Source organism: Myotis davidii, unplaced genomic scaffold (genome assembly GCF_000327345.1).
Source record: "Myotis davidii unplaced genomic scaffold, ASM32734v1 scaffold217, whole genome shotgun sequence".
In the NCBI taxonomy this organism is placed as follows: Eukaryota; Metazoa; Chordata; class Mammalia; order Chiroptera; family Vespertilionidae; genus Myotis; species Myotis davidii.
The window spans coordinates 4,363,313-4,378,567 of NW_006290034.1; the positions used below are offsets into that span (position 1 = coordinate 4,363,313).

General features: G+C 48.9%; 1 protein-coding gene across 1 annotated transcript in view; it reads right to left on the bottom strand.

Annotated features, from left to right (window-relative positions):
• The window catches only part of VAV3 (vav guanine nucleotide exchange factor 3), a 170,223-nt gene that overhangs the window by 139,767 nt on the left and 15,201 nt on the right, over positions 1–15,255 (bottom strand). The window contains exon 2 of the mRNA XM_015563403.1: positions 3,835–3,951. Coding sequence (XP_015418889.1) covers positions 3,835–3,951 — 117 coding nt within the window. The remainder of the gene's footprint in view (positions 1–3,834; positions 3,952–15,255) is intronic.

The following is a 15,255-nucleotide window of genomic DNA, read 5'->3' on the forward strand; positions in this document are numbered from 1 at the left end:
ATTTTTGAAACCCATTACAAAGTATCCTGTATCGGCCCTGGCGAGCTCCTCAGTGGTCAGAGCTTCAACCCAGGCACATAGGGCCATGGGCTGGATTCCTCGTCAAGGGAATGCACCTGGGCGGCAGGTTCTGTCTGTGGCGTGATCAGGGCATATGTGGGAGGCAACCAATGGATGTGTCTCCCTCACATCGATGTTTCTCTCTGTCTCTCCCCCTCCCTTCCACTCTCTCTTAAAAAATCAATGGAGCCCTAACCGGTTTGGCTCAGTGGATGGAGCGTCAGCCTGCGGACTCAAGGGTCCCAGGTTCGATTCTGGTCAAGGGCATGTATCTTGGTTGCGGGCACATCCCCAGTAGGAGATGTGCAGGAGGCAGCTGATTGATGTTTCTCTCTCATCGATGTTTCTAACTCTCTATCCCACTCCCTTCCTCTCTGTAAAAAATCAATAAAATATATTTTTCTAAAAAATCAATGGAAAAATATCCTCTGGTGAGGATTAACACACACAAAAAAACTAACCTAGACTTGACCAGGAACAATGGTGGACTCTACCCTCCCATACCACAATACAACCACGCTAGGGTGGTCATCCTAAGATGCATTATGAGAGGCGGCTACAGAGTGGAAGCAATCTATAAGACACCTGCCCACTCAGAGCAGCAAGCATCACCCCTCAGCTCCTTTACACAGAAACCCCGGAGGAGACCAGCAAGGTAAAGCGGATGCCGGGGTCACCCAGCACACTGAGCGTGCAACTGGGCGCACACAGTTCCCAGGAGAACACCTGGGAGATGCAAATGCCATCCATTCATTCTAACCCAATGATTCTGACGGCCCCGGCCCCCAGCTGGTCCTGGCACCTCTCGTCCTCAGACACACTGATTCAGCGGGACCTTCCAAGCCCCAGGGGCCGTCTAAGCAGCGAAAGGTCCAGAGTCAACCCACATGTCTCCACTGCAATCCTCCGAAGACCGGTGCTCAGGTGGAAAACAAGTGACTCAGAGCTGGCGGCTCTCCGGAGGAAGCGTGCGTGGCTGACCCACCGCTGCAGCTGCTTCAAGAATTGCTTCCTGCAGCTGTTTGGTGGTCAGAACGCGCCTGAGCTGACTTCCTGCCGCCCTGCGCAGAGGACGCATGCACCAGTCCCACCCCCGCTCCGTTCTGCCCCCGGGCCAGCGCCAGGCCTCCCGGGCCCACAGATGTGCACAGCCGCTCAGAAGATAACCGGGAGAATAAACGCGGAAAACACCGCCCTCCTTCTCCACAGGAGCCCGCTGACAGGAAACACACACGCACAACAGCTGAAGGCCTGAAGGCCGAGGGTCTGCATCACGCTGCGGGGACAGACGAGGCGTGGGCCACTGTAATGCCACCTAACAGAGTTAACCAAGCCCCGGGGACTCCCAGCCATCACCTTCACCACTGATGGCGGCAGATTAGACTCCGTGAGCTCCGTATGTGTGCGCCCTGGATAAACTACACTGAAAGGGCTAGGACAGGGCTGAGGGTCTGTGAGCACAGCTGAGATGGAAGAAGGACGCATGTACTAATAAGCAGCATGTATTTGCTGTAACCTCAGAAACACAGAAACCTATTCCTAGAAAGTTTCCTAGTACAAAACAACAAATATTTCCATTTTTATAAGAAATAATCTCTCACACACACACCCAAAAAAGGTTGAAGTGTTCCAGAGAGACCAAGTCTCCACCTGATAATCAGCAAGTGCCAAAAACACCAAAAATGAAACACAGGGAAAATGAAGAATGGACAAATATAGTGAAAACCTTCAAAAAAAATGAAACACGAAATACTGACTGGGTTGCAAAATAGATCTACAGAAAGTGAGTGTAAATGCCGTTAGATTTTTCTTATATTCATTTAAAAGGGGGGGAAAGGCGCTAAGTTGCACCTGCTCCGTTATTTCCTCTTGTTTTCTCTCACCTTTCACAGGTCATATCCAGCCCTAATGAGAGCTCACTCTGGGCCCTCTTGCCGCTGCGCTGGGAAAGGTCTGCATAGTTTGCAACCACATTGCTTCAGTCTCATAAGCAGGACTTATCAGTGCCTTTAGTGTGCCAGACCCCTCTCACAGAGGGAGGACATGGCCTGCAGTGTTTACCCAGCTCATGTGAACAAGGGTGTTTTTTCCGAAGCTACCCATTCACATTTCTCAAGACAATGGGGTTCCTTGGGCAATGCCCTTGTAGAAGTTTTCAACTGTATTAAGGTTCGAAAACAGTGAAGGGTTTTGTGAACTGGCTCAAAAACTACTAGAAAGCAGACCCAACATGCACTTGAATAATCACTAGAGTGTGAAGAATGACCCGTGCATGGCCCGGGCACGAGGGCTCTGTAAGACGCGGTGAGAATGGGAAAATCTGCCTGGTGTTAACCGCCCGGGTGAAATATACCAGCAAAGACAGTGAAAGAGATGGAGAGGCTCCTCAAAAGGTCGCTCTGTGCAAAAACAAAGGAGGATCCTGCTAAAGATGCCACAGTGGCGCTAGCCGACCAGACCCCCCCATTCAGACCCCACATTGGGGAAGGCCAGGGGCTGTTGCCCCTTCTCCACCCAAACAGACACAAAGGAGGCCCTGGACCAAGCTTTCTTTGTCCGGAGGGAATCACTGGAGAGCTTAGTTATGTAAATACAGGCAAGCCCCCGGCTGTCAGACAGGGAGGCGTGAAGGCGGCCTTTGTGGGCAGACAGAGGTGGTCTCCTGGGGACCCTGGTGGGCTGGGCCGGCTGCAGGCTGGCAGCTGGCTGATGAGCAGGAAACTGCGGGCCTTCTGGGAGGAAGGAGACCAGAGGTCCCCAGTGCTGCTCGGACAGTGGGAGTCGGTACCTCCATAGAGGTCGAATGAGGAGACCCCGCCCTAGCCGGTTTGACTCAGTGGATAGAGCATCGGCCAGTGGACGAAAGGGTCCTGGGTTCGACTCCGGTCAAGGGCACATGTCTGGGCTGTAGGCTCGATCCCAGCAGGGGGTGTGCAGGAGGCAGCCGGTTAACAATACCCATCTTCACCGGCGGCAGACCTGGGCTGGAGAGGGAGTGCCACACGGTGCTGGAAGTGAGGCTAATTAGGGCCCCGTGGGCCACAAACACCCCGGAGGCTCTTGAATAATTCAGGACGGAAAATACTTCGAGGAAGAAACATCAAATTTCGAATAAGAGTGGGAGTTCAAACAGAAAATTATAAAAAGAGATTTACATGTCAAACGCTTCATCCTGGGCAGTAAAAATAGACGGGACATGTGTTAGTGGCTGATCCATGGCAGGCACTCGCCAATGAGGATCTTTCTAGCCAGACCCAGGGAGGCCCCCGAGGCCACCTGCACCCACCGCAAGCCAAGCTGAGGAGCCTTGGGTGGGGGGAGTGTTCCTGTGACCGACACGTAAGAAGTTTAACTTTATGCCCAAAGACCACAGAATAAGTGACCATCACTTCTGAAAGGGTGATTCCAGTCACCTCGTACACACAGGTGTGGGGGGCACACACAGGAACCATAACATGAAAACGTTCCCTGTAACACATGTCCTTGGAAATAGCTATTAGTGAAGGAGCTATTTAACCATCTCAAACATCTCAGTGATTCGTGTCCTCCCCAAGTCACCTCCTCAAGTCAAAACAGAGAGAGGCAACCGAACATCCCCAGCTCCCAAAACTGCGGAGTCTTTGGGGTAGAGAGAGAACTGGAGGGAAGCGGTACTGGTCCTGAAACATGTAGGCCTCTTAAGTCACATGTCCTATTTCAACAAGAAACAAGTATTTGCTTAAAGGTTCTCCAATTTAAAAAGAAAATACATGAAAAAATAAAATGCAGCATTACCTTTCCAAAGTCCCGGACATCGAACAGGTCGAAGGCCTCGAAGAGCTCGCTCTTCCTCATTCCAAATGTCTCGCAACAGGCCGTGAGGAAGGTCCGGATGTTCTTCAAACAGAGAAACTGAGGGACAGAAACAGCTATTATTATGTGTCACATGTGCCCATGCTGCCTGTTCTCGGTCGCACCCGGAACGCCGTAAAAAGCAACCGGGAGGAAGCCCTCAGTCTGAAGCTGCTGCTCAATGGCCCTGCAGCAGGATTTACCCAGCAGCCACCCGTCCCGGGCCCCGGGGACATGCTGTGACCAAGGCAGACGAGATGTCTGTCCTCATGTTCTACGAAGACAGACAAGAACAAACCCGGCAACAAAAACGTTAGTATTATTTTCATGTGGTGCTAAGCGCAGTAGAAAAAAATAAAGCCGGGCCCAGCCCACGTAGCTCAGTGGTTGAGTGTCAACCTCTGAACCAGGAGGTCATGGTTCAATTCCAGGTCAAGGGCACATGCCCGCGGGATTGTGGCTTGCTCCCCAGTAGGGGGCGTGCAAGAGGCACGCCCGCCAGATTGTGGCTTGCTCCCCAGCAGGGGGCGTGCAAGAGGCAACTGATTGATGATTCTCTCTCATCACTGATGTTTCTATCTCTCCCTCTCCCTTCCTCGCTGAAATCAATGAAAATATATTTTATAAAAATAATAAAAATAAAGCCAGGAGGAGGATTTGGGAGGGCTGATCAGGGTGGTGGGAGTGAGCTTCAATGGGGTGGTTGGAGAAGGGAGGTGTCAGAGAGAAGAGGACAGGTAAGCAGGGACCGGAGGTGGTGAGGCGCAGGCCACGAAGAATCCAGGACAGTGCCTCCTGCCTAACGCAGCCTCTACCCAGGCCCCGCAGCAGCAGTGACTGAGGCTGTCTGAGGAAGGGGCGACATGGCCCGGGCACTGCGTGACGAGCAGAGGGGGAAGGTGCGCAGAGGGAAATGGGATGGAGAATGAAGGACCCTGTTGGACAGGTCGGCACTCCGACTGAGACAGGAGGCCTGGGAGCCGGGGAGGGACGCAATCTGATATTTTTAAAGGGTCTTTCAGGCTGACTTGCATGTAGAGTAGAAGGGGCTTGATCAAGGATGGAGACAGGCAAGCCTGATAGGAGGCTACTGCAATGATCCGGGTGAGAGAGGCCCAGGGGGGACAGGTGTTACATCTGGCTGCACTGGAGGTGAGATGCCTGTTCATCATCCCATAGGAAGTGGACGAGTCTGGAGTCCGGGGTACAGGTGTGCACTCCACACACAGAGTATACACAACTGTGGTTTTCACCATGATGCTGTCTGACATCACCAGGGAGAAGGCAGAGGGGAGGAGAGGAGAGGGCCTGGGGCCAGGGAAGCTTAGGAGGCCAGGAGACGAGGAGGAACCCACCAGGGTGAGCAGAGCGACCAGGGAGAGAGGAGAACAGCCCAGGCAACAGCTCTGCCCTGAAGCAAGGAAAGAGCGTGTAGCCAGGAAGGAGGGGTGGTGAGCTGGGTCAGCAGCCGCTGACGGTCAGGGAAGATTCGGCCCAGCGCTGTGCACAGAGCCGGCAGTGTGAAGGCCCCGCGTCCGCCGAGACAAAGCAGGGGCCACGTGGGGATTGGGATGAACAGTGGATGGCGGCAGGTTCAAGAAACAACGGGAAGAGAAAAGGTGAAGATAAAATACAGACTCTCCCATTTTGCTGCAAAAGGAAACAGAGGACTGGGGAGGTAGTGAGAGAGAGAGAAAGAGAGAAGACTTTTCAAACACAATGGAGCTGCTCAACATAACCCTATTTTGATGGTAATATCATGATAGAGCGGGGAAAGCTAGTCACGCACGAGAGAGGGACAGTCACCCCAATGAAGCCCTTGAATGGCCACGAGGCTGCTCCCAGATCACACGGGCCAATTACAGGGAACAGAGTTTCTTTTTTGTGTGGAAAAGCTGAGCCTGGACAAGAGCCCACGCGGCTCATCAACAGCCCTGGGGTGCCAGGGGCAGGCAGACGCCAAGGACGCTGCAAACACCAACAGAACTCGGTGTCATTGTCAAAAACACCGACCCACCCAAGCAAGTGCACACGCCCCTCAGTGAGCGCGTCCTGTTGGAAATATCACCCGCCATGGGGCACGTGACATAAAATCATCCACCTCCAGAACGTAAGAGGCCCCTGAGCTATGCCTGCGGCCGCGTTTCTCTCCTTTCAGCGCTGTGGATGTTTTCTGTGGTTGTTTTGTGTCTCACCTTGGTTTGTCCTTGAATTCTCAAGAGGCTCATTTTACTTCCTCTCCACTTGAAACATCCAGATTTTTCCAGGGGCTGAACTCAGACACGGACTGCTACCCTTTAACAGGAACCCCCCTCAGATGCTGAGGCCGCAGGGGCTAGAGCCACAGGGAAGCAGCAGCCGTGGCAGACGCAGGGCCTGCGTTCACCCTGAACATCCCGGGGAGACCGTGAGGACACGGCGTGGCTCTGCATGCAGCCCTGCCGCACAGAGACACTTCTTTACAGATTAAAAGCCTCGCATTCAGCCAAGACGGACAATAATGACTCTCCTGCGGCTTCTGTAACTGCTCTTTTGACATAATTAAGTGCCCGACTCATCGCTCACCCAGGAGCAGAACAAAATTGCACCCGTCCCTCCCGAAGAGCCCGCGCCCAAGTCAGAGGTCCCCCGTGTGGGAAAGACGGCCGGGACTTCCACCCAGCGCTCTGGCCCTGAATTCAGAAAGCAAGTATTACCGCTGAAAGTAAAATACTGTATATTCTGTGAAATGTGGCCGTTATGCAGGCGTAGAAGCGGATTTTAAAACAGGCCTTCCCTTCTGTCTAGAACCAGTCTTCGCCTGACTCACCCCTTAACTAGTTCGATCCCACTGCGTCCCACAAATATTTGCTGGGTTTGACAAAGGTCACTGTACACTCCCGCTTTTCCAGGCACTCCTCAAATTTGATCACCCCTTAATCGACGTACTCCGTCAGTCTTATTATTGAAGTCTGTTCGTCCATCCCATGTATTTCCTGTGAACCAAAAGCTAAGTCTAGACACAAGTTACACACTTTTTGGCAAAAATACTCTCATGCTGTGAACTTTCTCTTTCATCACATCAGAGCACACGGAATATTATGCTATCCCGCTATTACTGATGGTAAGCTTGATCACTTGGTTTAGACCAGTGGTTCTCAACCTGTGGGTCGCGACCCCTTTGGTGGCGGAACGACCCTTTCACAGGGGTCGCCTAAGACCATCCTGCATATCAGATATTTACATGACGATTCATAACAGTAGCAGCATTACAATTATGAAGTAGCAACGAAAATAATTTTATGGTTGGGTCACAACATGAGGAACTGTATTTAAAGGGCCAGAAGGTTGAGAACCACTGGTTTAGATGGATACTGCCACATCTCTCTGTTGTAAAGGTACTTGTCCCCCTTTACATCAGTAAAAAGAAACCAACCCCCCCCCAAAAAAAAAAAAAACCTGGGGTGAGAATTTGGAACCATGTGGCTGTCCTATTTCCCAATTATTTTTCATCATGGACTTCTAGCATTCGTTGATAATTGTTGCCTCCATTATTCCATTTTGGGACTGCAAAATAGTGCTTTCTCTAATTCTTTCATTCCATCTCCGCCTTTCTGCTCCTCCATGCACTTTTTTTTCTTGTGTAACAACAATCAATTGCCATCATTCTGTTTGATGTTCAGACTGTCCCAAATCTGACCACTGGGGGTGCCTTCAAACCACGCCCAGTGTCCTCTGGACATGACTCTCTTTCCTGCAACCAAGTTGTCCCAGGCCCACCTCCCAGTTCCTCGGCTCTGGTTCTGGAATCAGCCATTTCTCCAAGCAGGTCTGTCTCCTTTACCTGCAAATGGTATGTAGAAACCCAAGTCTGAACACCAGGCTGCTCCCAGATCACATGGGCCAATTACACGGGCCAGTTCTGTCAGAAGAACCAGCCCCTCCGCCCTTGGCTTCAGCATCGGTCACTTGCAATAGAAAGAGGTGATGCAGGTAAGGTCGGCCTCACTGCTCTCTAACGTCCTCAGGCACAGAGGTTCCCACATCACGGCGGGGACTTGGTGACCTCCGTGGACTGACCGACTTGTCACTTCCACACACTATTTATGTTGTTGTGTGATTCCGCTCCCAGGGAACCAGCCCACACCTTCTAGACTCGCTCAGTCATGCTGCCTGAGCATCCCTGGCCCTGCATGCTTGAGGTGAACACGGTTTATGTAAAGCATCAGCTCCACACCGGAGACTCGGTAAGAACTGTGTCACCCACTTGCACACAAAAGCGAACAACTGGCTATAAAATGCAGGATGCTGGACTCAGCAAGGATGACTGAGGGAAATGCAGCTATAAACACGGGTGCTGTGACAAGGGAGGGAGAGTTTACACGGCGGGGCACCCAGCCGTGCCATCTGACAACTGACCTGGGTCACTGCCCAGACCAGGAGGCAAGTCATCTCCAGTCTCTCGCTCACGATCGAGATGTAAGATTACGGTGTGGTTCCCAAACTGCGCACCCACGTGCCCTGGAACACCAGAGCAAACACCCAGGGACACTGCAGGGTATTTCAGACTTTCAAGAAAATCACAGGAATACTGCACACCCGTCAGAGGCGGCACAAACCACTGGTCCAGATCAGTGCGGAGTTCCAACAGCAGGTCGCACGGGGCTCCTGCCACGGCCTGCCTCTGTGAAGCTGGGTGCACAGCAGCTGCTGTGGTTAGAAAGCAGTACACAGCCCATCAATGCGGGACCAGAAGTGGGGGGTGCCGGTGTGTGAGTGATGAGGGAAGTTGTGCCATGCCCAACAGGTAAGTAACTATGGGTATTTAAGAAGGAAATTAAGAGTAAAACCTTTTTCCTTTCAATTTGTCTGTAGTCTTTTAAAAACATATACTAGTAGGTGTATGTGTATATATATGTGTGTGTGTGTGTGTATATACTGTGTGTATGTATAATACATATTTTTATTATTTCTAATACATATTTTTTATTATTATTTCAGAGAGGAAGGGAGAGATAGAAACATCAATGATGAGAGAATCATTGATTAGTTGCCTCCTGCACACCCCCTACTGGAGATCGAGCCCACAACCCAGGCCTATCCCCTTGATCGGAATCAAACCTGGGGTTGGTCCTTCAGTTCGCAGGCCAACACTCTATCCACTGAGCCAACTGGCTAGGGCTATATTTTTTCTTTCCCAAACAACCATGAAGTTGTCTAGAACTAACAACTTAAAAACAAAAATGCTAGGGTTTTTAGATTTATAGGTACAGAGAACATTTTGATGGTTGCCAGAGGGGAGGGTGGTTGGGGGATGAATGGGTGAAAAAGATGAAGGGATTAAAAAATACAATTTGGTAGTTACAGAATAGTCCCCAGGAAGTGAAGTATAGCACAGGGAATATAGCCAATAATATTGCAATAACTATGAATGCCACCAGGTGGGTACTAGATGTATCGGGGTGATCGCTTCATGAGTTATGTAAATGTTTAATCACGGGGTTGTATGCCTGAAATAACCTAATATTTTACATCAACTGTGATTTTAAAATTAAATGTGGGGTGACTTGTTTTGTTGTTGTTGGGCCCAGCAGTGAAATGGGGAGGAATCACAGTTGCTAAACGTGCCATAAGCAGAGAAGATGTGAGTACCTCTGTTGTCCATGATTCCAACCGCCAAGGCCCAGGCCAGCAGGCTGAACAGCGTGCGGTCTCCAAAGGTTTGACCTAGTTCTGAGCGAAGCTGCTAATGTGACCAATAAAAAGGCTGCCTGTGATTGGATGTTCGCGACTATTTGACATTATCAGGGTAGCAGACGGGCCCGGAACTGTTACTACGTACTTGCCACCTTTACGTTGACTTTCCTCATCATCCACTCTATACCACTTGTCTAAAGAGGGTGATTGCATCATGTTTGCTTCACATTCAGGAAGAATAAATTACATCGATTTGGGGATGGGAACGAGACCCCTGGAATGCAGTGCCCTGTGTCTGGCACAACCTGACATGCCAGCCTTACCTAGAACCCTCCTCCTCGCCACCTGTCTCAGGTCCGCCCTCCCGTCATACACCACTTTCTCAATGAAGCGTTCCTACCCCAAATCAGGGCCCTCATCCAATTCTCTAGCCTCCAAGTTGCGTGCAGGTAACCATTGGCATGTGCTACTGTATACTTATATGTATTTTTGCTTTCTAGAGAAAGCCTTGGGTATGCCTCTAACTAGCCTGAAATAGCTCTCAAACAACAATGCTCCCAGTGCCTACCCAAGTGCCTTTCACACAGTAGGCCCAGAACTGTTCACTGAGGATGCTACTCACGGCCTCTGACATTTCAATACTTTTATACTTTTTATAAATGGAACAGCATACTTTGCACTCATATTGAAATCCACTGAGCCAATATACTCACCACGATGATATGGAAACTACTTTCAAAGGCATATTTATAAAGCACATTGGTTTTTCAGTTGATTCGAAGTTATTGATTTTAAGAAATAACTTCATCATTTATATTTCAAATACTGAAGTTTTGCTGCTGGTTTTTAATACTGCTTTCTAAGATAGAAAATCTATAATCTTCTTAATAAAATGAAGCCACTTCTTTAAAAAAGAAAATATTGCCTTATTTTATTTTTTTATTTTTTTGCTTTTTTGTTTGCTTGCTTGCTTGCTTGCTTGCTTTTTTGCCTTCTGTAAGGAAAGGTTAAAGATTCATGTGAGAATCCAACCTAACAAATACATTCAAGTCAAGCATGGCCACCCAAGGAAACACTAGACCAGTGGTTCTCAACCTTCCTAATGTCGCGACCCTTTAATACAGTTCCTCATGTTGTGGTGACCCCCAACCATAAAATTATTTTCGTTGCTACTTCATAACATAATTTTGCTACTGCTATGAATCATCATGTAAATATCTGATATGCTATATGTGTTTTCCGATGGTCGCGACCCACAGGTTGAAAACCGCTGCACTAGACAGAAACTAGTGTTGTGAAAGCTGCTTCATATACAAGTCAAGAGCTTATTGAAGACAAAAGTGTCACTGGAATGTTGAGACCATCAAAGGATTGTTCCTATATCATAAAAGGAAAATTCCCAGATCAAAAGTTTCTCATCGTGTCCTAGCCCATGTGGCTCATTTGGTTGGGTGTCATCCCATGCACCAAAAAGTTGCTGGTTCGGGCACATGCCCAGGTTTAGAGCTCAATCTCTGATAGGGGGTGTGTGGGAGGCAGCCAATGGATGTTTCCCTCTCACATCAATGTTTCCCTCTTTCTCTCCCTCTCCTTCCCTCTTTTTAAAAAAAAATCAATAAAAAAAATTTTTTTAAGTTGCTCATTGTATTCTGATTCCTGAAGTCTTAGCGCCTCTGAGGAAGTGCCCATTCCTAGGAGATGCACTGATGATGCCCAGAAAGGCCAGGAAGGGCCCTTGCAGCCACTGAATAATATCCTTTAAGAATGGCTGTTATCAAGCCCATCACAGCCACTCCCAGAAACGCAGAGGCTTGTTACGGTGGCCACAGCCACGACCGAGCGGGAGCTTCTCAACCACAGGTTGCTTCCTGAGGCCTCTTTTCTTGCTGCTGGAAATGGCCAGCGGCACATGGTGAGCTCTACAACTGGGAAGTCTTGTCAACGACTGAGGCCGTGTCTCCATGCTTAGCACCTGGTTCAGGACTCTGCATGAATTTCTTTTGTTAGTTTGTTTTTAATGTCGAAGGAAGAACGGCAGGGAGGGAGGGAGGAAAAAGAGGAAGGGAAGGGAAGGGAAGGAGAGAAGGGAAAGGAAGGGAAGAAGAAAGACAGACAGACATATAGACAGAAAGACCCAAATACATGGCATGGTGTCTATAGTCCCAGGAACTGCTTATAGGTACTTCACATTACATTCCTAAGGCAAGTCTCAGTGATTATTATAGTAGGAATTATTATAATTAAATTTAAAATTGCCATTTAAATGAAAACCATCCTATATAACCCCTTAACTATATCCATAAGTAACACCTTTTGGGTTGTTATTTGTACAAAACCTAGTATCTAGCAAAGGCCGCATAACAAGCCAGAGGCCTCACCCCATCTAAATAAACCGAAGGAAGGAAGGAAGGCCTAAAAAAAGAAAGGAAACTATCAACACTGCCTTCTACCTGAAGTAGAGAAATCTGTGCATTATTATTATTTTTAAATGTACAGGCAGGCCTATCAACCGATTCAAAACTCACCGGTGCTGCTTCTGTGGCTCATGCTACTTAAACAAAAAACGACCTGAAATATCTGAGGTCCCTCCTAACTCACTCAACTTTAGCAACTTCCTCATGTAAAGCCTAACTCAATTCTTCTGCAGCGAAACAGCAATTTCTTATTCCATTATGTGACAGAGACACTGTGCACTGTCTATGGGTATTATGCTGCAACGTTCTTAAAGGATATTATCTGATCTTTTTTCCTTACCGAAAGTACCTTCCCCTCCAGAGCTTAAACAATACTTTTGTCTCTTCCCAGCACTCAAATGAGCAAATGACAGGCCGTGCGGGTCTCCACACCCTCTCATCACACACGGTGCTCAGCGCTGCTTCCTCTACATCAGGGTAGTTCTCAGGACATTCCCGGTGAGAAAATCCTGGTTTCATGCTCTCTAATTACCATTCCTGAGACACCTTTGTGAATGCAGACTTCAAATGTGATTCAGAGAACAGAAAGCTGTCATTATCACCCAGCCAAGTGGAGAATCCCACACCAGAGCTTCCACTCCAAGAGTCCCAGGCCATCCCCATCTCTTTGGGGCAGGAGGTGGGCAGCCCTGGCCCACCTCCCCCGTCTGGCACCAGGCAGAACAGACACCACGCCCCGCAGGGAACGCAGCCAGGGCCGGCATAAACCAGAATGAGAGGTCGCATCTAGGACTGCTCAGTTCCCCTTGGTTGAGTGAGGGCCTACCGCGTGCCTTATGTCGGGTTCCCTGAGACAGTCACGGCGGAGAGAGATAACGTCTTCCTCATCGTACAGATAAGGGACCGAAGCCTGCGGCCTGAGGTCACGTCGCTTTAAGAATATGCTGAGATCTGAGACTGCAATCTGATTTCATTAGCAGTTTTAGTTCTGCTGCTGCTGTAAACACAGCACGAAGACTGTAACGTGACAGACATCCCCTTTCATCTCACAGCGCTCTTCCACTTAATTTTGCTCTTCACCACCACACCACGCTCCTTACTTCTCGAAAATGGCCTCGAACGTGAATAAAGCATTAGTGAATGTTCACGTATCCTGCACGGTTTGGGGTGGAACCCCAAAATAAAAAGGGCTTGGGCCTAGTCCCCGCCCCCCCAACACCCCCCGGACACCCCTGTCTCCATAACAACTTCCTGGCTGAGTCCTCTCTATCATGCCTCCCTTTCAGCTTTTCCCAGGGGCTGGACGCCTGGGAACTACATCTCCCAGGTTCTGTGCCAGCGGGATTTCGGTGTGGGCTGGGTGGACGAGAGGCGCGCCTGTGAGTCACCCGGCTAGAAGGGAGAAGTTCTCCCCCAACAGTGGCAGGCAGAAGTGGGGACGAGTGTCAGGCTGGTGTTTGTGCAGCTGCGGGTGACGGGCTTGGCAATCACCGCTCTGGGGCTGCAGGTCGCTGAGCTCGTAGGTGGTGGCTTCCTGTGACTCCGGCTCTTCCTGGTCTCCCAACAGTCATGGATCAGGTATTTCCAATACCCACTCCCTGTGTCATTCCCCACTTAACCCTCTTCCTGAAAAGTGCTTTCTGCTTTCCTGTTTTACACAGAAAGGAAACGGGTGATCTGTAGCAGGCGAGATTGCAAATGACCTTTCTCTTCTTGTTTGCATTTGATGGCTTTTGGAAATCAGCTTACTGGTGCCAGGTGGTCCTTGAAATATCAGGGGCGGACCACTTGGTAAAGTATGTGATTGTCTAATCACTATGCTGTATGCCTGAAACTAATACCAACTAATATGAAATGTAAACTGTAATTGGAAACAAGTTTAAATAAAATAAACATCCTGCATTTGTAATAGGGTTCAACTGGGAGGAGTTTTGGGTATCTTAGGCCCGCTTCTCCTCAAAATATGTTCATGTCCAATTTTGGGCGCAAACATCCTCAGGATCGACTCACGTGCATTAGCTCACTTCCAAGTTCAGAGATTAGAGGGAGGAAAAAGTGAAGGCTCCTCTGCCCATGTCCTGCCATGGTATTTGCAAATGCTTTAAATTTTAATTGAAACATAAAATTTGAATCTTGTTGCTTGAAAAATGTGGAAAAAATAAAGCACACTGTCTGTAATAGAGCAATGTTCCCACAGTCCTAAGTAAGTGGGGGGCGGGGGGGGGGGGGCAGGGGGGGGGGGGTACGTGTTCCATTTCCCTCTTTGGCCTTAGCGGAGCTTGGCTGGCAAGAGTGATCCGATTAAAATCTGAGAGCGCTACCACAGGTCTCAGGGCAGCCTTCTTTGGACAGAGAGTACAAAATAGTTTCTGACATTATCTTCACGACCATACTCACAAGGCTCTATTTCTTTATTCCAATCCAAGAAAAACTTGGATTTACTCAAGGAAATTTTCAAAGGGCCTTATATGCTTATCTTGGAACTGTAAGAACTCTATGGTGTACTTCATTTTAAAAATATGAATATCCTTGAAAACTTGTAAGAGCAAACTCTCTGAAGTTATCTTCTGAAATGGCTCGATATGAGTATTGCACAACTCCAGACTTTCTCAGGTGTCATCTCCAGGACAAAAAATAGGTACACCTCTACTTAGCTCAGAATCGTAAGTTCTTTAGCGGCTAAGAAATAATCATGAAAGACGTGAGTCTGGACCAACACCCTCAGAACAGAGTGGAATAGTTTGCCATTCTTTACCCCCATATAATAAACACCTGGAAGTTAACCAACAAACCCAGAGGGGAAGGTGTAAAAAGACAGTAGGTTAGAAGGACAGTAGGTTAGGAGTAGCATTTACGACGACAAGGAGAAGAAAGAAAACATGGCCTACTGACGTCGTGGTCTAGTGCAGCGGTTCTCAACCTGTGGGTCGCGACCCCTTTGGGGGTCGAACGATCCTTTCATAGAGGTGGCCTAAGACCATCGGAAAACACATATATAATTACATATTATTTTTGTGATTAATCACTATGCTTTAATTATGTTCAATTTTGGGGAGTCAAACTAGCTTGGATTTGTTCCTGAGGACCCTGAAATGTTTACTCGAGAAATATCAGAAAGCCCGACCGGTGTGGCTCAGTGGTTGAGTGTCATTCCTGTGAACCAGGAGGTCACAGTAGAATTCCTGGTCAGGGCACATGCCCGGGTTGCGGGATCAATCCCCCGTAGGGGGTGTGCAGGAGGCAGGCAACCAGTGATTCTCTCTCATCGTCGATG